Source organism: Heptranchias perlo, chromosome 7 (assembly GCF_035084215.1).
Source record: "Heptranchias perlo isolate sHepPer1 chromosome 7, sHepPer1.hap1, whole genome shotgun sequence".
NCBI lineage: Eukaryota > Metazoa > Chordata > Chondrichthyes > Hexanchiformes > Hexanchidae > Heptranchias > Heptranchias perlo.
Window position 1 is genome coordinate 26,211,426 of NC_090331.1, and position 22,798 is coordinate 26,234,223.

The following is a 22,798-nucleotide window of genomic DNA, read 5'->3' on the forward strand; positions in this document are numbered from 1 at the left end:
TCAGCATCTATTGCAACCCTATTTTATAGTGCATAACATAGAGAGGCACCTGCTCCAAAGCATTACACATATCAGGATAATCTCAGTATTACAATCAAATAAAAGGGTTTTGATGGCAAATTTCCATTTTAGATCAAAGATAAGCTGGAATTATTTTCAGTGAATGAAAAATTACATTTTTTCATCTCTTTGTGCTTCCATGTTTTTATACATAACTTTAGGAATATACAAACTACCCATAATTTGATATTTAGTTTCTTCATATTACTTCTGAAACTTTGGCTGAGTATTGGAATTAACATGCACATGACACATTATCTACAATGCTTAAATAAAATAGAGTGAGAGTATTTTAAAGTTAAAACTGCTGAAAAATATGCAAGTATCCTTGTACAGCTACAGAATTTCCTTGCAGATAAAGCAGTCATTTCGACATAAGTGCTCTTGCATGTCAGCCAGAAGATGGAGGTTAAGTATTTTTAAAAAAGCATTACATAGCTTTATAAATTGAATAATGAATTACATAAGAAACCTTTGCAGGAAATAAATTTAATTAAGAAAATATTTATTTAAGAGGATTTGATTTTTTTTTCATTCTTCATACTCAAATTTCTTATGTCAATGAATTATACACAGGAATGATGCACATTGAGCCTGCTGGATGACTTTATCTTTGATATTTAGACTTTATTTGGTTTCAGTACATCATAAAGTAATTATGCTTACTGGCTAAAAAGTGGAATTCCAGGCCCCCTCCCTGGCTGAATATGTAAATTACCGAGCTATGCAGAACTGGAAGGCCCCTGTTTGAATGCTTGCTCTTTGCTGGGTGCCCCAGGGCTTTTGGGGTGGAAGGTCTCCTGATCACTAACCAGTGAATCCTGCTAGAAAGTGCAGACATCACGCAAGAATAGAATGGAATGTGGCTGTAATACCCTCCAAATAGTCAAACAGACCAACGACAACTTATGCTTGTATATGAAGAAAGGTCAGTTGGGCATAGTACCAGAGGGCTGCAGCCTACATGCTATCATGAAACTGTACCCCAGAACAGTAAGAGAGATGAGAGAAAATCAAATACAAATTGGAGGGAAAAATGGAAATATAAAATTAGCACCTGTCTGATGCAAAACATGTTGACTGCAGTTAGTCAATTATTATCAGTGTTGGTGCAGATGGTAAGTCATGGCATAAAATGTAATTCTGTTCAGCAGACTGCCAGATGGATATATAAATATTCATATATATTTCAACATCATGACTGCCAGTTTAGTGATGAAACACACCGGGGACATCACTGCATACTCAGCCAGTTAAAATGGGCACTGGGCCTCAATGTGAGGGGAGGGGTAGGGGGAAGGGGAAAAAAGGGATTTGTAAAGCTACTGGAATGCAAAGTCGTTTTCCTTTGAGGACTGGGGTGTTTGCACTGTAGAGATGCTGCTGTGCTCTTCATATTGTGGAATGCTTTTGGGTCTATCACAAATGAGAATTGTGTCCATTCTATGTGTTTGTTTTGAAATGGTTTGCTATAAGTGATGAGATGTAAAGAACTTCACATTACAGAACTGTATCTCAGTGATGGATAGAAATGGGAGTTGTTTTAAATAATTTCTGTACAGAAAATAGACCAATTTCATAATTTCTAGCTAGTTATTGCATAATAACAATAAAAGTAATTTGGAAAGTTACCAAAGCCCAGCACAATTTCTGTGGACACTGGAGAATAGTAGTAAACAAAACATCACTGAAACAATTTTGGCAAAATACTATCACTGGATTTCCCCATGCACTATAAAAAGTGCCATATTCACACATACTTGATTTGTACCATATGTAGTAACATAATATTTATTACAATATTAAGTTGGAATATATTCCAGTAAAGCCCACATTTGGAGCAAGAATGCAAGAAATTATTTTCCAATCAAAATGCAAAAACACAAAGATTAAAAAACATGTTGTGTGTATCCACATGCTATAACAATCTGTTCTTCTGCTTGTATTTTCCAAAATGTTTCATCCCATGCAATCTGTGGTCTGGCAAGAAACTTTCAGGTTGATGAGACTGCTAATGACATGTTTCCTGTAATGAAAATTCCTAAAACACATAGGTATTATTGAAAAAATAAAGATGATTGAGTTGTAGGGTAATCATATCCTATCAAGTTAGTTTTACAACACAAACAGAATTAAAAGAGAGTTACAAGTTACTCAAAGATAAGCAATTACATCACAAGGGAGAAAACAAGCACAAGAAATTGTAATTAAAAAGATGTTACAGATTAAAGAATTCTATTATTTCATGAATCAGGACATTACAAATGTTGCTTTAAAACAGTTTTCTATGTGACAATTCATTGTCAGATTGCTAAAAATATACTGAAACACAGACACTTCCAAAAATCAGAATGATTTTCCAGGTGTTGATAACATTTTTGAATCTACTGATCTCTGTGCTGCGCAGACTGACTGAGGGTAATTCCCAGGTTCATGTCATCAGAGGGGCACCTCGCCCACCGGTGGCATTCTGCCCATGATGTTCCAATATTTGCTGCCAGTCGGCAAGAACCACTGCTGACAGTGTGAATTCTAAAAATTACCCCCAGTAAGTTGTTCACTGTTGAGCCAGTTTACAATGCTGGAAACAGGATTTTTGAATTTCTGAGAAAATACGAATGAAATTTTGTGTGTGTGCATAAATCCAATTGAAGTGCACCACACTGCAGTGCTTAGCTACTTAACGAGCCTGTGCAAATCTTGCCATTAGTTCAGCTCAGATGGCAATACTATCTAGATGGACTGGAGAACAGCAAGATGGCTTTTACTCCTAACATGGCTGCCAACATCCTTTCAGATGATTTTATAGAAGTCTCAGAAGACTACTTTTGTGAGAAAGACCATAAACTCATAACTGGGACTAATGTCAACATAATTAGGTTAAGACTCTCTCAGGGGCATTTACTGAATAATGTCAAATGGTAGCAGCTGTTGTAGATGTTAAGTTCTGAGGCAGCTAATAATGCCCACCTTGCAGTAAAGATGTGACTGATGTGCTGTTCGCGGGGTCATGGACTCATCATTTACAGCGGTGGGAAGCAATTTTGGAGAGACAGCAACACTTCTATGCAATTGTTGCCTTTTCTCAAGATATTCCGTATCATTGAATGCATGAACATATAGCATGGAATCGGAAAAGTTTATTAAACTACCAAGCCTGTTGCTTAAGAGGCCACATGCAATCTACTGTAACATGGTTGATACTCTATTAAACTTGAAGGTAAAGTTCTGTCTGATCTCTAAAAGTAATTGAGCAAAATTCCAGAATATTTATCCACCTCAAACTTCAACCCCACTTGCTGACTTTAACAGACAATGGGGAAGAAATTAGTCCTCATTGCACCCATTTTTGAAGCAGAAAACAGGATCAAAGAGCACCAATTTGGGGTGAATCATCCTGATCTCCAATGGTGCCTGAAATACGTCTGATGCCATGTTTGGTCGGGTGATGTTCAGGCATCCCTGGCAGCCATCTAAAACAGGTGGTAGGCCCGCTGAATATGTTAATGAGATGCCTAACGTATGCTTGGAGACCTCACAATTATATTGGTGGACACCGAGCGGAGCTGGCGCTGGGCCTGCTTTGCTCAATTTTTTGGATTGTAATGCGGCCTAACCAGTGGTCCTTAAAGGGTCCACTGGAGGCTGCCAACTAATAGGTAAGTCAATCTTTTTAAACTGACCTTTATGTGGAACTGGGGGGAACAGGAGTGCTCCTCCCAGCACCACAGCACTCCTGAGAGTTGCTGTTTGCCTGTGTGAGCCCCCTTCCCATTCTCCTCCCCATCCCCACCCAGGGCTTACCTGATGGCCGCTGTCGGTGAGGCAACCAGCCCAAATTGGCATGAAACAAAGTGACGAGCAGCCTCAGGATATCAGATAGTCCCGGGTTGATCTCTTCAGTCGTGCCACCTGTTTCGTGCCTATAGTTGGGTGCGAACCAATTTCTACCCTGATAATGCCCCACCCCATGCACTTCAACCTCTGACCCCAACCACACAGAAACCATCATGTTCCATTGAATATTTGATCATCTCACATGGAGATAAGAGCACATGAGGTCAATCTCATTATGATTAACTGCAACTACTTTTGTTAAAATCAATATGCTAGAGGCATCCTACACAATGAAGGATCTTGCATATGAATGCAGTGTATTAGGGATCAGCACATAACTCTTTCATTCTCAGCCAGTTATTTTAGGCTGTGACATTTGAATATGATGACTGATTGCATAGTCAGTGGTTGGGGGATATACATTAAACCCTGAAAATGTAGTTCATGATCCCAGTACAGAATCAACAAATTTTGGTAGAATAAAGGGCAACTCGGCACAATAAAGAACATGCTCTATGATCAAGCATTCTTTTCTGCTGCCTTGGCAGCTCATGGTGGGGTTAAATGAAATTACTGCACAAAAATGTGGTTTGATGTATAATTTTGTCAATGAGAAGGAGCTAAATGTTGAACTGAATGAAGAATGTACCAGTGCCATGGTCATAAAAGATAAAGAACTCCCAACTGCTGGCACCAGTAGAACATGAATTTGTATTACTACAAGAGTTTAGGGTCAGACTCATTGCCACACATTTCACTTAGGGATCAATCCAGTGTTTTATTCATCTCTCTGGCTGAGACCACACACATACATACAGACATTTTCAACTCATCAGGCCAACCTTATGCCCAGTGGAATTGCTAGACACAATAAATTATCTACAACACAAAAGCTTGCTTTAGCTCTTCTCTTGGACCAGTAACAATTCATTCTACCTAAAATTTAAAATAAATGCTGAATTTGGACAGTAGGTCTGCCGACATCTGAAAAGATGAACGCTCTAATGAAGGATCTCACCCTGAAATTTTAACCTGCTTTTCTCTTTTCAAATGCAGTATTCCCATTTTTTTACTTTTTATTCCTGTTATCTAAACTTGCTGTTGCCCTTTGCCTAATCAGAAGTACAGATAACAGAGGGGATGAAGGGAAAGGTGATTGTTTCATCCATGTATTTTTTGCATTGTATCAGTATCAGTTTTATGGATCTATCATGTGTACTCAACAAAGTTCAACCATGGCTTTGGATACTTGGCAATAAAAAGTAGGTTCTAATTAGTTTTCTTTTCACAATAGAATTGTTTTAAATTTCCAGTCAAATTCTATGAGTGGTGAATGTAGTGTTGATCCTGTTGTTGATGTCGTCCTTGGTTTGTTATCTGCCATGTAGACTAGAGAGACGTATATCTGCGTCAAATATTGCTGCCTTCCTGACTACAATTTCTTTCACAATGATTGGCACCTCAGCGGCAGTGAAATGCACTTTTCCGGTTGGTTTCTGAGCCAAAGCTCTGAAATTTCTTGATTTAAATGCCACCGGTCCACTTCCCATCTGGAACAGCTACTGGCAGGCAAAAGTTGGGTGGTCCTTGGTTGCCCCCACCAGCTTCCAAGTAAGCGGCAGAGAGAAGGGTTTGGGAGGGTCTCGCGAGAGGGAGGGGGGTGGGGTGGGAGTCCAGGGCAGGGAAGTCACATCTTGTGAAGCTTGGAGGAAGACTCCTGCTCCTCCAGGCCCCACAAAGGAAAGTTTTAGACTTACCTGAAGGGCCTCTTTTGTCTTCAGACCAGCTACAGATATGGATTGATAGCTGGTTTGTTTCTGATCAGGATCCAAAAACTTTTCTTCCTGTTTGTTTAGCATGATAAACTAATCATTGCTATCATGGGACTGCTAAGAGAACCCTGCAGTGTTTCTACATTTGTAAATTGTTTATTTTCCACAAATAATTTCTTCATTAAAAACCTAATTTCTGACACCAGGAAAATCATCCCAAAAAGGTTACATGGACAGTAAGCAGCAGAAAGAATTTAGACATATCACCATCCAATGTGAAATATATATTTTGTAACGGTGTAGTATTGATTGCATTAAGGAATCCGTCCCAGCCTGTCCTACATCACATCCTTGACTTGGTGACTTACAGCTGTGAATGATTCATTCAACATTTTGATGAATTTATACACATCATAAAAGGAGTTGTAAAGAGGTACAGGAGCGACTCGTAGAATTTTTGGGTCCCGCTTGTCAGACTGTGGGAAAGGGGGAAATACAATACATTATATTACATGAATAAATAAAGCTGATGAGTTAAAAGGAATGAATAGTTCACAAAATTGTTAGATATTATCATTGATTGTCATTCAACTTCCAGACATGACTGTACACTCCTTTGCCCAATGTATACAAATAAAAACATCCAGGGAAAAGTGTCAATTGGGAACTTTGTGACACGTCACTATGTTAGCAAGATACTTTTCCCTTTCTTGGTTGTATATCTCATCTTGAGCCATACCTTAGCGTCTTGCTGAAGGGCATAGCAGAGACCACGAGGGAAGTTACAGAATGCATTACAATGTATTTCACATAAGATTTCTCAGATCATTTTTACAGAAAACTCCAAGTTCCACAAGTCAAAAAGAAAACAAAAATTAGGGGAGAGAGGAACCATAATGCGCGGATGTCGACGAATGAGAAATACCACACAGGCAATTAAAAATTTTCCTTATTGGTTAAACAATTGAATAGTACAAAATAATGAGGTCATTCTCCCTGACTTAAATATTAAGACCAGAGGGCCGATTTTAACTCAGAGCAGGTGGTAAATCACTCCGGCGAGATCATTTCCCACCCGGCAGAGACAGCGGGAGGCCCCAGCGATTTCAACTGCCAGACCTCAATTAAATGCCACCGGTCCAATTTCCGTCTGGAACGGCTGCTAGCAGGCAAAGATTGGGTGGTCCTTGGTCGCCCGCCAGCTTCCAAGGAAGTGGCAGGGAGAGGGTTTTGGGAGGTCCTTGTGAGAGGGAAGGGTTGGGGGGCAGGGGGGCGGTGGTGGGAGTCCAGGGCAGAGAAGCCACAGCTTTCCTTGTGAAGCCCAGAGGAGCACTCCTGCTCCTCCAGGCCCCATAAAGAAATGTTTTACACTTACCTGTAGGGCCTCTTTTGTCTTCAGACAGGTTACAAGACCAGCTTGTGCCTAACGTGAAAGCGACTCCAGCTTCCCGGCTCAGGCCTCAGTTAAAGCTGCACTGGGGTTCTTGGCATAGTGGAACGCCAAATTTGCATTAATTTATGAAGCTCCCGTCTGCTTTAGACGAGCTTCTCATCCACCTGCAAAACCCTGCAGGTTAATATCGGAAATGGTCAGTGCCCATGGGAGTTAGTAACCTGCTCGTTTTTAGCTGCCCACCTGCCCGGTTTCTGCCAGGTGAGTAGGGTTCAAATCGACCCCTTCGGTTTCAGTAAAGCACTTACCATCTTGACCCACCATACCAAGACAACATGGTCAATTAATGAATGCAAGCTACATTATGAATGCTTTACAAATTCCATCAAGAGAAATACTTCATATATTGTCCCATGAATTGGCACAGGAAGAATTGGCTTTCACTTTTCTTGATGACCAGTGTGGGGTTCAAAACCCCTTTAACAAAAGATATTTGAAGGAAAGGGTTAACTGTACCCCTTTTAAACAAAGACATTTGAAAACCTGCAAACACAGTAATGTGGTAAACTGTGTTCTCGCAAATCCTGTTTTTCCCTCACTGATGCTGATGACATTGGAGAAGTATGAATTTCGGGATTGATATCTGGATTAGAAATAAATAAGCCAGATGGATAATATTGAGCTTAAAGTGTTGTCAGGCTTTCAAAACACATAAGCTTTGGGGAGCACAAGCTTTTCAACACAGAAGGGGGTAATGTAAGAAATGGCAACAAGGAAAGACATCAAAGGCTTCGGATCAGGAAAGCAATGATAGGCGTGAAAAAAGCATAGGCCTCTCATTCCTAGCTGGTCATCTGTTCAAAAGAACTGGGATTTGTAAAACATTGGAGACGTAAGGACCATCAAGAATATCGAGGTGTAGAAATGTACATGAAAGGCCATAAACAGACAGTAAAGGGGCCTTTTACAACCCATCGTTCGAGCACATGGTCTTTTCTGCATCAAAGGGTCTCCAGTCACATGATCAAAGCCTAAACTGTCAATCATTGAAGTACGTTAATGATTGAGGCATAGCAACAGGGAGCGATTGGACAAAAAGAATGACCCTCCCCAGTCCAAGTCTTATTGGTAAAAAACAATATAAAAAGACTTTGAGAGAAGAACAGGCTGTTCTCTTCTTCACCACCCGGCAGTCACAAGGAATGCACACTGCAGTTGAACATCATGCAAGAAGAAGAGGACCTCGAGTTCTGAAGAGCTGATCAACCTTCAGGCCCGATGAGCAAAATCCTTGGTTTAAAGGGTGTATGTGTATTAATGATTTGCATGATGTGTGTATGAATTGTTAAGTCATTACATATTAACGTTGCGAATTATTAAGTGTATAACGGGATTTTATAGAGGAAAGTCATATGTATGGTTTGATTTTGCTTCATGAATGCTCGTATGTATGATAACATCATTAAATAATTACTTTTGAGCAGTGAAACCACCGTGAGTGAGGGTGACTTTCTTTGCTTGACTATTTGTCCAATGTCCAAGAATTGCACACAATAAGGAATTCCCTACATCAGTCATGAGCGACATAACACAGATTTGCTAACTTCAGTTCGGTGGTGTATCTACAAGAAGTGTTGCTTTCCTCAGAAACAAACAGTTGCATAGACTGACAAATATCCCTGTTTCACCAATATAGAATGTGAAAACTATGCACATTAATGGAAGTGATTCTTCTTTTCATGAGAGGAAACAAGAGTGAGTTGGTAAAATGTCAAGATCAAGATTTGCTGAAACTCACACAATTTTAGGCAAAAGGACAGATGTGGTCATCATACTGTTCTACCTGAGTGTCAAAAAACATGGATCAACCAATCCTTGGAGTTGATTAACCTTGCACACCAAAATAGTTGCAAGCAAGGAATGAGTTTTAAGCTAAACATTTAAGGTCATGGGAACCTTTCCAGTGTTGCCCACATCCTGGGAACAAATACCAAAAATGAAAATAAAAGTTTCAAATATACATAAGCTTGATTAAAAACAAAATTCTAATCTCAGGAGGGCAGGAGCTGTCACATAATTGGTTTGACTTTGCCAGTCATCCTTAATGAATTTGAAGACAATTAGTTTCTCACAAAGTGAATTTCCTGCCAAAGGCAGATGGTAAACTATAACAGGGACTTTCAATGAGTTAGAGACAGATCGTGATTTAAGTAAGATCTGTCAACATGACAAGATAACCAAAATGTCACATTGCAGGAGGTTGTAATCATGGATAAGGCACCATGGGGGTTAATTTCGATAATCCCCGAATCCGGGCACGGGGGTCTCGGTGCGCGATCAACCCGCTACCGGTCATTCTGATGCAGGCAGCACTTGAGATTCGTGCTGCCTGCACGCTTAGCTGATTCCAGCTTGAGCAGCCAGGCCTAGTTGCGTTGTTCAGTGACTTCTCACCAGCATGGGGCATGGGGACCCCGATATCGTGAGTTGCTCGCACCTGTTTAAAGCAGCCTGCACCTCTTCAAGGCGGCCTGCACCTCTTATATGCAAAAAATAAGAAACGGGTCCGCATGGAGTCTGAACGGAGATCAGACATCACACACGTAAAACACAGATGCAGGTCCCGTCCCTATGTTTACAAACTGCTAAGTTACCTTAAAACATTGAATAAAGGTTGCGCACTACTAAATCCCACATCCTCCAATCTGCACGCCAGACCTCACCAATTTGCCGATCTGAGTTTGTACCGGGCCTGCGAGGGAGCATGCAGCAAGGTTCTCTGATGATGCACTAGAGACCTTGGTGCAAGAGGTGGACAGAAGGAGAGGCATCCTATATCCGCAGGGGGCAAGAGGGCCTCCAGACATGTGCTCCCGAGGCAGTGGGAGGCAGTAGGGAACAAAGTCAATGCCAGGCGCATAGCACCACGAACATGGATGCAATGCAGGAAGACGTTCAATGCTTTGATATGAGTGGTCAAGGTGAGTGAGGTCAATTGTCAAGTAGCATCTCCTATCAACTGCACCACTAGCCGCATTCACTGCTCCATGCACTACAGCCCCCATCACCCACCTACAAACAAACTCAATCAGTACTCAATCAGATGCTTCCTCTCACCCTCACACATTATCACTGTTGCAAGCCGCACACCCACAACTCAAAGGTCACACACACTGGCAACTATTCAACCATGATTGACACATCACCCAAACATCCTGCAGGACACTCACTGACACACGTCCCGCTTTCTTGCAGGGGAAAGTAGTGCATAACAGGAGGCAGCAAATGATAATGGCATTTAGACCCTCGAGCCTGTTCCATCATTCAGTGAGATCATGGCTGATCTGTGCCTAACTCCAAATACCCGCCTTAGCCCCATATTCCTTAATACCCTTGGTTAACAAAAATCTATCAACCTCAGATTTAAAATTCACAATTGAGCTAGCATCAATTGTCGTTTGCAGAAGAGTGTTCCAAACTACTATCATGTAGTAACATTTCCTAAGCCTAAATTTTAGGCTATGTCCCCTAGTCCTGGTATTCAAGTATAGGATATCTCCAAAAACAGGTACAAATGCATCAGCAGCCAGAAACAATAATCCAGCAACTAACCAGTAAATCCTGCATGATCCCTTTAAATAGCGCTAGCAGGGGGTCCTCCAGGCCATCTATGACATGTTCAGCTGTTTGTGGTTAAGACAGTGCATTGGCTGGAGTGTTGAGTGCCAAAATGGTATCTATCCCTTTAAATCAGTGTTGCACACTGATCTAATGCATATTCTCCTTACAATGGTACTGTTGTTTGTTATCTGCGCGTGTGCAAATGCCTTTACCAAGATGGTGTCCGGCGCACGTCATGCTAGAAGCATATGCACGCATTCCGGATGCCATGTTGGGACCTTAGGAGGTCACGTAGCACCAAAGAAACGAGCGCTACACGACGACCCGATTTATAGCCCCATGTTTTTTCACTAAATAACGTAGTACTTCAAGGTGATATTTTTCAAGTTGCTAAAAGGATTCTATGACAGAAGCAAGGAAACTATGTTCAGTCAGGCATAGACTCTTAAGAGCCATGTCATTAAATGGAGGTTCTGCTGGTTGTTGTGTCTTATGTTGCCTTCTATTACAATGAGAGGTCCCATTTGTTTGGGATCTGAAGGCCTCAGAACTAGAGTTTCCTCACAAAATAGGAAATCATTAGAGAAGCTGTAAGGGATGGGAAATGAGTGGAAACAAAAGGAAGGAACAAAAAGGGATTCTTATCCCAGGAATTAAGAGACTTGTTGTCCTGGATCCTGCAATAAAACCTTCTGTTCTGAAAGAAGGCCATGAAATCAGTATATGGGTACCCCATTTGTTGAAGATACTCTGTGCTGGATTTTCTGCCTATTTTTTCATGTAGAAAGATCACTGGGACATTGGCCCCTGGCCATGCTGAGGGTGTCAGCTACAACATTCTGCATTCCTGCACAGCTCCGAACAGATAGTGCCATTCAAAACTTTCAGTCCCAATGCCACGTTTGTCATATTTCAAATTTTAAAAAGCAGTAATGGCACTGGCCCATTTAATTGTGTTGTCTATCCAAACTCTCACTGAATTTTGAGAATTTAAATTTGCTCTTGAAAGAATAGTAGAGCAAATCAGAATCCCCACAAGGTTGGAACCTGTTTATGTGCCACAGAGAGTATTTGACTTCATGGGCTCGATGTTAGCAGGGCTGCGGGTTCGCGGTGGGGGGGGGGGCTATTGGGCGTGTGGGTAACGCGTCCGGTGAAATTAGTCAGCTTCCCCCGCGCGATCGTAGCATAATTGGATTCACTTACCTTCTCCTTCGGGTTCCCCACTGCTGATCTGCGCGTCGGGCATGCGCAGTAAGCTCTGTCAGCTGGAGGAGCTCTATTTAAAGGGGCAGTCCTCCACTGACAGATGCTGCAACAAATAGAAAAAATTACAGCATGGAGCAGCCCAGGGGGAAGGCTGCTCCCAGTTTAATGATGCCTCACTCCAGGTATCAATACATGGGGTGAGGAGGAGGGGGAGGACAGAGATCTTCCCCTCGGCGGGCGGGAGGAAGCGGCCTGCCTCTGCCACCAGGAAGGCCTGGCTCAAGGTGGCAGAGGAGGTCACCTGCACCACCAACATATCGCCCACCTGCATACAGTGCAGGAGGTGCTCCAATGACCTAAGTAGGTCAGCCAAAATGAGTACACTTACTCATTCCCCTACACTCCGTCTGCCACATCACCGCCCCCACCCCACATCTCCTTCTGCACTGCCAACACTCCTCTGTCACATCACTCCTCACACCCACTCAAAGCTCATCCTCATCTTACCTGCACTTACTCACCTCGCCAGTACTCATCCCGCCACTACCACTCAACCCAATCCTCATACAATCTCATGGCTCTATCTCATACTCACCCTCTCGTGCATCTTTTGCAGAGTCAGCCTCACTCAACCTGCCACAGGGCATGCATCACATATGTGCAGTCGGCAGCGTAAGGCAAACGTGTCGTGAGCATGAAGGGGATGCACAAGGGTGTTTGAGGGTTTGTCATGGTTTTTACTTATATTGAATTTCTGACCAACTCACATCACATATTATATTGGCACCACTACTGCCATGTCTTTGTGAATCCTGTCTGGTTTGTGCAATAATGCCCTCTCCTGAGGATCACTATGAGGACCTACAACTGATGCCACCCATTGTGTCACTGCAGAGTGGTGTAGGTGTATTTGCAGGGCTCTTTTGTGCAGACGACTGAGAGACGTCGGCGATGTCCCCGGTGGCACCCTGGAAGGATGTGGAGGAGAAGTTGTTGAGGGCAGTGGTGACTTTGACAGTGACAGGTAAGAAGATGGTGCTCGGGCCAGCCGGGAGCAGCTCGGCATGAAGGAGGCTGCAGATGTCCACGACTACATGTCGAGTGACTCTGAGCCTCCGTGTGCACTGCTGCTCAGAAAGGTCCATGAAGCTGAGCCTCGGTCTGTGGACCCTGTGGCGAGGGTAGTGCCCTCTGCGACGCATCTCTCTCTGCGGTTGCCCTCCCTCCTGCTGTGCAGGTGGATGTGTCACAGCACTCTGTTGTGGAGCTCCACGTGTCAGAGGTGGACGGCGTGGCCAGCGAGGCTGGTGATGCTGTTCGCCTTCCGAGGAGGTCATGACTGCAGCTACGGCGGCCCCCATCCGGAAGATGTACGTCTGCGGGGGTCCGCAAGGTAGGTACATGTCTCTGGACCCCGGGGTAAGTGTGCAAGTTGGTGAATTTTCTTGTCAGGAGGAGGGTGGTGGAGGCCAAACTTTGTCCCAAGTGACAGAGTGGCCTCCTGCAATGAGTGAGGGTCTCCCCCCACCACCTGTCAAATGGACCTTTGCAGCTGCCACAGGCTGACAGCTGCAACACGTCCATTTCAACTGGGAGTGTTTCCCCCAGTATGGGAAACAGTCCCAGTTGTCTATAAAATCCCACCCCTCCTTAATCAGGTCAGCACAATAAATACTTTCAAGTGGCATCCCGCTGGCTTTAATTGCTTGCGGGATTCCTATATGCGGGGGCTGCGCGCGCACGTCGGCACGTCAGTGGGGAACCCGGAAGTGGGCGGGTTGGAGCCGGGCTCCGGACCCGCTCCGGGATTCTCCGATTTTCGGAGCCCCCCCGCCAGGAACGCACCCGATAGCGGGTGCTAAAATGATGCCCCATATTCCTGAGTCTATAAATGTGTACCCTTGTGCAGATGCATCAGTGTTCACTGTGCCAAAAATGAGATATTTTACCCTTGTTTTGAATCGGTGGCTGTTCCTTAAAGCCCAGTCACAGTGCACAAGCAGTTTACAAACTGACTGCAATTCAAATCCCTGTACCAAGCTTATTTTGATATGTGTTGCAAGTTTCATCACATACAGGCTGGAGAGAGGAATAATTCAAACTTTAAAAATGCTGCATGATTGGTTCAGTTTATATATGAATGACAATTCCTTTTTAAATGGTCAAAATCCAAGAAGTCCTGGTAATTCTTTTGTGGGATATTAAAAAAAAGGGTGTCCTGTTGAAATGAAGAGTCAATTTGAAGACTGTTTAGAATCATAGAATGGTTACAGCACAGAAGGAGGCCATTCGGCCCATCGATTCCGTGCCGGCTCTCTGCGAGAGCAATCCAGTTAGTCCCACTCCCCCGCCCTTTCCCTGTCGCCCTGCAGAATTTTTCCCTTCAAGTACTTATCCAATTCCCTTTTGAAAGCCACAGTTGAATCTGCCTCCACTACCCTTTCAGGCAGTGCATTCCAGATCATGACCACTCACTGCGTAAAAATAGTTTTTCCTCACGTCCTCATGTTGAAATGTCTACAAGAAAAATCATTTTGAAATTGCTAAGAAGCAGTTTAAGTTAATATAAGCTCTCACAATGACAACAAATTTATAAAAAGAAACATGGTGTGTATTTGAAAGTCATTTGCAAGTGATTAGCTTTAAGTTCTTAGAATTGCAATCTTTTTATTATTTTGTCCATTTGAGGAGTTAGGTAATCGAATTTCTACTGTAAATATTTAACTATTATATGGCTGTTACTTATTTTTATGTCTTTTGTTCCCAAAATGTGAGTGATAATGGCAAGGCCGCATTTATTGCCAGCCCCTAGTTGCCTGAAAAGGTGGCGGTGGCAAGCTTTCTTGAACTGCCGCAGTTGTGATGGTATTCCCCCTATGGTATTCGGTAGGGGATTCTAGGATTTTGACCCAATAACGATGATGGTATGATATCTATGTTGCAAAATTAAAATCCTATATACACTTATTTAAATCTTTCAGAAAAATAAAATGAGTCTAAAAAAAGCAAAACTGCACTACTTTGTTAGATGAGCATTCTCTTGCACCTGCAATATAATTAATGATAACAGCAAAAGAACATCATCTGCAGATTGAAAGAAAGAGAGAACTTGCATTTATATAGTGCTTTTCACAGCCTTAGGATGCCCCAAAGTGCTTTACAGCCAATGAAGTACTTTTTTTTGAAGTTTTGTAATGTAGGAAACACAACAGCCAATTTACGCACAGCGAGGTCTCACAAAGCAGCAACAAAATAAATGATCAGATCATGTGTTTTAGGTGTTGGTTTGGCCAACTAATTGAATTTTTATCTAACGTGGAATTGGGAAAACCGCATTGTTCTAACTTATAAGTCTCAAAAAAGGACAATACCGTGTGGTCTCTGTAAGTTTGTTTAGATGGAGAATAGATCCAAGGTACAGAGCATAATGAATTAACAAATAAACTGACCCATTTTTAATGCTGATTCACAGCTAGGTCAATTTAAGATTTTTAAATTACTAGGTGAATTTTTTTAATAACAGTAATTATGAAGGGAATCACAGATTGGGATGTCTTGAAAATTATGTTGCAAACTGTGTTTTTGTGTTTTAGTATGCTGTGAGTGCAGACCAAGTACTGAAATGTTTTGCTTTCATTCTCTCAACCAACCTAGATCTGAGAAAAAACAAGAATGTTTGATTTGGTTCGGAGGTAGCCACATGCATACAGATTTTCAAACTCTAGTTTTAGGCAGAAAAATTGACAAATTATTTTTAAAAAAATGAAAGCTTGTGTTTTGGAACAAAAACTCTAGGGTAAGAACTTCATCAAGTCTTATCTTGGAAAATTCCTTTAAGGCTGAGGCAGTTAGTGCAAAACGAGCTCTCTGGATGGCACATTTAGAATCATAGAATCACGGAAAATTTAGGGAACAGAAGGAGGCCATTCAGCCCATCGTGTCTGTGCTGGCCGAAAATGTGCCACCCAGCCTAATCCCACTTTCCAACACTTGGTCTGTAGCCTTGTAGGTTATGGCACTTCAAGTCCATATCCAAGACTTTTTTCCCTGGAGAGTAGGAGGTTAAGGGGTGATCTTATAGAAGTCTATAAAATAATGAGGGGCATAGATAAGGTAGATAGTCAAAATCTTTTCCCAAAGGTAGGGGAGTCTATAACGAGGGGGCATAGATTTAAGGTGAGAGGGGAGAGATACAAAAGGGTCCAGAGCGGCAATTTTTTCACTCAAAGGGTGGTGAGTCTGGAACGAGCTGCCAGTGGCAGTAGTAGAGGCGGGTACAATTTTGTCTTTTAAAAAGCATTTGGACAGTTACATGGGTAAGATGGGTATAGAGGGATATGGGCCAAGTGCAGGCAATTGGGACTAGCTTAGTGGTATAAACTGGGCGACATGGACATGTTGGGCCGAAGGGCCTGTTTCCATGTTGTAAACTTCTATGATTCTGTGATTCTACTTTTTAAATATGAGGGTTTCTGCCTCTACCACCCTTTCAGGCAGTGAATTCCAGACCCCCACCACCCTCTGGGTGAAAAATTTATTCCTCAGCTCCCCTCTAATCTTACTTCCAATCACTTCAAATCTATGCCCCCTGGTTATTGAGCTCTCTGCTAAGGGAAATAGGTCCTTCCTATCCACTCTCACTAGGCCCCTCATCATTTTATACACCACAATTAAATCACCCCTCAGCCTCCTCTATTCTAAATAAAACAACCCCAGCCTATCCAATCTTTCCTCACAGCTAAAATTCTCCATTCCTGGCAACACCCTCGTCAATCTCGGATACTTGCCTTTATTAGCCGAGGCATAGAATATAAGAGCAAGGAGGTTATGATGGAGCTGTATAAAACACTGGTTAGGCCACAGCTGGAGTACTGTGTGCAGTTCTGGTCGCCACACTACAGGAAGGATGTGATCGCTTTGGAGAGGGTGCAGAGGAGATTCACCAGGATGTTACCAGGGCTGGAGCGCTTCAGCTATGAAGAGAGACTGGGAAGATTGGGTTTGTTTTCCTTGGAGCAGAGGAGGCTGAGGGGGGACATGATTGAGGTGTACAAAATTATGAGGGGCACAGATAGGATGGATACTATGGAGCTTTTTCCCTTCGTTGAGGGTTCTATAACAAGGGGACATAGATTCAAGGTAAAAGGCGGGAGGTTTAGAGGGGATTTGAGAAAGAACTTTTTCACCCAGAGGGTGGTTGGAGTCTGGAACTCACTGCCTGAAAGGGTTGTGGAGGCAGGAACCCTCACAACATTCAAGAAGCATTTGGATGAGCACTTGAAACGCCATAGCATACAAGGCTACGACCAAATGCTGGAATATGGGATTAGAGTAGACAGGGCTTGATGGCCGGCGCGGACACGATGGGCCGAAGGGCCTCTATCCGTGCTGTATAACTCTATGACTCTATGATCTCCTCTGTACCCTCTCTGGTGCAATTACATCCTTTCTGTAATGTGGTGACCCAGAACTGTACGCAGTACTCAAGCTGTGGCCAAACCAATGTTTTATACAGTTGTAGCAGAACCTCCCTGCTCTTATATTCTATGCCTCAGCTAATAAAGGAAAGTATCCCGTATGCCTTTTTAACCATCTTATCTACCTGTCCTGCTACCTTCAAGGATCTGTGGACATGCATTCCAAGGTCCCTCTGTTCCTCTACACCTCTCAGTATCCTCCCATTTATTGTGTACTGCCTTGCCTTGTTTGCCCTGCCCAAATGCATTAACTCACACTTCTCCCGATTGAATTCCATTTGCCACTTTCCTGCCCACCTGACCAGTCCATTAATATCTTCCTGCAGTCTACAGCTTTCCTCCTCTCTATCAATTTTTGTATCATCTGCAAACTTCTTAATCATGCCCCTGCATTTAAGTCCAATTCATTAATATATACCACAAAAAGCAAGGGACCTATTACTGAGCCCTGCGGAACCCCACTGGAAACAGCCTTCCAGTCACAAAAACACCCGTCAACCATTACCCTTTGCTTCCTGCCACTGGATCCAGCTTGCCACTTTCCATTGGATCCCATGGGCTTGTACTTATTTTGACCAGTCTGCCATGTGGGACCTTGTTAAAAGTCTTTCTAAAATCCATGTAGACCACATCGAACGCACTACTCTCATCGACCCTCCTTGTTATCGCCTCAAAAAATTCAATCAAGTTAGTCAGACACGACCTTCCCTTAACAAAACCATGCTGACTGTCCTTCATCAATCCGTGCCTTTGTAAGTGATGGTTTATCCTGTCCCTCAGAATTGATTCCAATAATATGCCCACCACCGAGGTTAGACTGACTGGCCTGTAATTACTCAGTCTATCTCTCGCTCCCTTTTTAAACAATGGTACAATGTTAGCAGTCCTCCAATCCTCTAGCACCATGTCTGTATCCAGGGAGGATTGGAAAATGATGGTCAGAGCCTCTGCTATTTCCTCCCTTGCTTCTTTTAACAGTCTGGGATACATTTAATCTGGGCCTGGTGAATTATCTACTTTCAAAGATGCTAATTCTCTTAATACTTCCTCTCTCACTATGTTTATCCCATCCAATATTTCACACTCCTTCTCCCGAATTACAATGTCTGCATCATCTCTCTCTTTTGTAAAGACAGACGCAAAGCATTCATTAAGAGCCATACCAACATCTTCCACCTCCACACACAGGTTACCTTTTTGGAGTCTAATTGGCACAACTCTTTCCTTAGTTATCCTCTAGCTCTTAATGTATTTATAAAACATCTTTGGGTTTTCCTTGATTTTTCTTGCCAATATTTTTTTATGCCCTCTCTTTGGTTTCCTAATTTTCTCTTTAATTTCACCCCTGCACTTTCTATACTCCTCTAGGCTTTCTGTAATATTGAGTTTTCAGTGTCTGACATAAGCTTCCCTTTTTTGCCTTATTTTACCCTGTATGCTCCTTGACATCCAGGGGGCTTTAAATGAATTAATAATGATTGATAATTATTATATAATGATGAATTAATAATAATAATCATTTAAGTGAATTGAGATGTGGGTAGGAGCATTCATGTGCAAAACACTTAAATAAGCACTTCTTAAATTAGACTTGACATTGCACTGAAGTTGCTGATACTCTATGTGATGTCAAACCAAAATGATCTGAGATGATCTCCTCCAGAGGGTCGGTTGATCGGAATGTGTCAATTTCTTGCCGGGCAGGTTAGGTTCAAATCAGGGCCATAATTTCACAAAAATATCCTTTACTTCTAAAAATATCTTGAAGAAAAACCAAGTACGTACCTATTGACTGTACCGATCTGCATTAACTATGATAACTATACAGTTTAATCATACTAAAATTCACTTCTCAATTCATACCAACAAATTACATCACAATCATCTGTCCATAATAAAGATTCAGATCAGGAATTTCCTCAGAGTTGCTCCAATTCCACTGCCATAACTTTGCCAGATGTGTGGTGGAAGCCACATTTTCATGCGTTCCCACTACACTCTGGCAACTTATGCTCTGAAGAAATTCATGGCCTCAATCTCCTTAGTTATGATCACTTTTACTGTGCACTACTATTACTGGAATAGTATAACTTGATAAAATCCACAGAATCCTTCATACTGAACATAAAACAGGTCAATTACTGCCATAAAATTACATAACATATCCCAGAATATATGTTAAAAATGCTACTACTGAGCTAAACCTCTCTCTCAAATTGACAGGACAGCAGGGCTGGCAGGTGTAAATTAGATTTCAGATGGGGCATCTGAACCAGCATGCTGGAGATAATGAGCGGTGGTTTGACATTCTAGTTCACAGTCATTGCGAGTGCATCAAGTCTATTCATTTAAACTCCGCGGGGATCATTGTTAAGTTCGGTTAGTGGATTCCATTTGGGGGGGGGGGGAGGGGGTCATAGTTTGACTAATGGTCAGGCTTTTTAAAAACAAAAAAAACTGCAAATGCTGGGGTGAAGGGTGAATGGCGGAACAGGCTTGAGGGGCTGAATGGCCTACTCCTGTTCCTATGTATAGGATGGTACAAGTCAACTCCCCCAAAAGTAAGGCCCTCAGACTGCTTTTGAACTTGAGAAAGTATCTTTGGCAGACCTGAATTGGTAACAGCAGTAAACAACACATGCCTAAGATCTACTTACTACAATTCCTCTTTTCATTAGTTCCATGAAAATCAAGTTGATAGGGTCTGAAAAATCCAATGAGAGCTGGCAGCCTCGCTCTTCAATATTAGAGGGAGTAATGATATTGACATATGGTTTCTGTGGATTATCTGGAACCTTTGAATGGTAATGCTTGATCAGGCACTCCAAGTAACCAGTAAGTAAAATAGATTTTCTCCGCAGTGCTTGCTTGTCAGTTTGATTGAAGATCTGAAAAAATTGTAATGTAATGTCACACAACAAATACATCACATTTTGCAGTAATACAACCATGCCAACATTTTTGGATTAAACATCAATTTTGTCTATATAAAAATACTACAGTGATCAACTTTCCTTGTTTTCTTGCAATACAACAATCGAAGAGGAACAAGCTATAACGTTCACCACTGGAAGAGAATCTCAATAAAATCTGTAAGGATGGACAGGTCAAGAAAGATTCGAGTAAGAGCCCATGAAGGTATGGTGTACATATAATTTTAATTATGCTGCCTGACAATGAAAGTTAAAACTAAAATACTGAAGTGGCCTGTGCTTGGCGTGGCTACTGTGGTCTTGGGTAGTGTCTTTGGAAGAGTTTAGTAGGAATGCTTTGTTGAGATGGTCGACCAGTCTTAACTTAATCACTGTGGCTCTGGACAACACTTGTCTCTTAAAGAAATTAGCCTGTTGAGATAAGCTGCTCATGGCTTGACGGCCTCATCTCCCTCCAGTCTAAACTCATCAAGCCGACAATAACCAATGAACCTTACCTTCCCTCACCTTGTTATGTTGGAAAAATGTCACATTTTGAGGCTCCAGGTAAAAGTGTCGGGCTTGTACCGATTACAAGATCAGTATAAGTACCGGCGATTGAAAGAGGTCAGTAGGAGAGGAAGAAGCCACAAAGAAGAAGGAAACACCCGAGCAAGTCGAGCATCTCTAGTCAGTAGAGAATGGGATAATTTTGTTCTGTTCCTATAATTATGGCTTGAGCGTTGTAATTGTTTTAGTTTGTGCTTGGTTTGATCACCTCGATAAAGAACTCTTCACCACTCATAAGATGTCAGGGTCAGATTTATTACCACTCTGATATACTTTTATACAATCTCCTCCCCATCCATTCCACCCTTACATCCAGACAATAAGTAAATTATTTACAATTTTTATACTGAAGGAAATACTCCAGGTTTAGAGAGGATGCATTGCAGGTCAATGAAGTCCTTGGAGTACCAGATCCCGAATCCCTCCCAGTTACATAGAAACAGGAGGAGGTCATTCAGCCACTCGATTCCACCATTCAATTAGATCATGGCTGATCTGTATCTCAACTCCATTTACCCGCTGTGACGTTTGCACATGGCGAGTGAAGGAAGCACTGGGACATTCAAAAATCGAAAACAGATCCTGCAATAAATCATTTCTACCTTTGAATGTTCCTGATGTGCGTTCCTGACACCAGCGGAACTACCTTATCCAATATGGCAGGCAGCACACTTCCAGCCAGAAATGTGTGCTTGCTTCCTGCCCACCATACAGGAGGCTTATGGGGCCATTTAGCGCCTGAAAAATGGGCCTTTCGAGGCCCTTATCTGGAAGAGGAAAGGGTAAAATACTCCTTCAACTTCCATTACCTTCTACACCGTGACCCTTTGATGTAGGGAACATTCTTTTTGAAATTCAGATGAATACAAACGTTTTAAGCAATGTATGATTTTTGCATTAGCCAAGCAGAATGCATTTGTAGTTTATTTAAAAGGACAGTAATACTACAAAATGGTAACTGCAGTCTACCCAGCTATTTTGATGAATTACCCTGTCAAAAGTCAGCCACCTTCTCTTTGCATACATTAAGTTACATTGCTAACAGAGACCTTCTATTTTTAACATTTAGTAGATTACAGATATGATAGTTCCATTTGTCCTGGAGAACATTCTGCTCTGAAGGACAATCTGGAGCAAAATTCCAAGGAAGCTGTTGATTAAGAACAAATGATATCAGCAAAGCATTAATTTTTACATCTTTGATGTTGAAGTGTCCACAATTTCTTTTTATTTTATTCGTTCATGGGATGTGGGCGTCGCTGGCAAGGCCAGCATTAATTGCCCTTGAGAAAGTGGTGATGAGCCGCCTTCTTGAACTGCTGCAGTCTGTGTGGTGAAGGTTCTCCCACAGTGCTGTTAGGGAGTTCCAGGATTTTGACCCAGTGACGATGAAGGAACGGTGATATATTTCCAAGTCGGGATGGTGTGTGACTTGGAGGGGAACGTGCAGGTGGTGTTGTTATCAGTAGTTAGTGTGAAAGTGAAGTTGTGTGCCATAACTCTCTGCACCAAGGATTTGACAGGAGGTCAACAGAGTCAGATTACATGTTATCTGACCCGACTTAACTAATGGACATTCCAGGACTGTACACAGTAGGTAATCCTTTATACCCAGATTAGTCTCACTTTTGTGACTATTTTCTTGGACAATAAATTTTGCCAAGGGCTTGACTGCAAACTTAAATTCCTTGAGATTTGACTTTCTTGACGGCGTTCCTAAATGTATGATCTCAGCGTCAAGAGAATCATCAGAGGTTCTCTGTCAAGCGATCAAAGCTTTTCTTAGTAAAATGAGCAGTGAAATCAGCAATACTGTAAACTAGCAAGGCAAAATATTTGTCTCTGGTGATGAAACTTGGAACGGCATTGTTAACATTCTAACAGACACTTCACCCTCTCAACGAAACAAAATCAAATTACATCATTTTAGAAAATGTCGAAAAGTTC

The 22,798-nt window shown here is 42.2% G+C and overlaps 1 protein-coding gene across 1 annotated transcript in view; it reads right to left on the reverse strand.

Moving 5' to 3' along the window:
• Positions 1-544: 544 nt before the first annotated feature.
• Positions 545-22,798, reverse strand: part of kynu (kynureninase) — a 176,738-nt gene continuing 154,484 nt past the window's right edge. Inside the window, exons 13-14 of the mRNA XM_067987195.1 lie at positions 20,027-20,257; positions 545-6,145 (exon numbers count right to left, since the gene is read on the reverse strand). Of these exons, the coding sequence (XP_067843296.1) occupies positions 6,008-6,145; positions 20,027-20,257 (369 nt within the window). The 3' untranslated portion in view covers positions 545-6,007. The remainder of the gene's footprint in view (positions 6,146-20,026; positions 20,258-22,798) is intronic.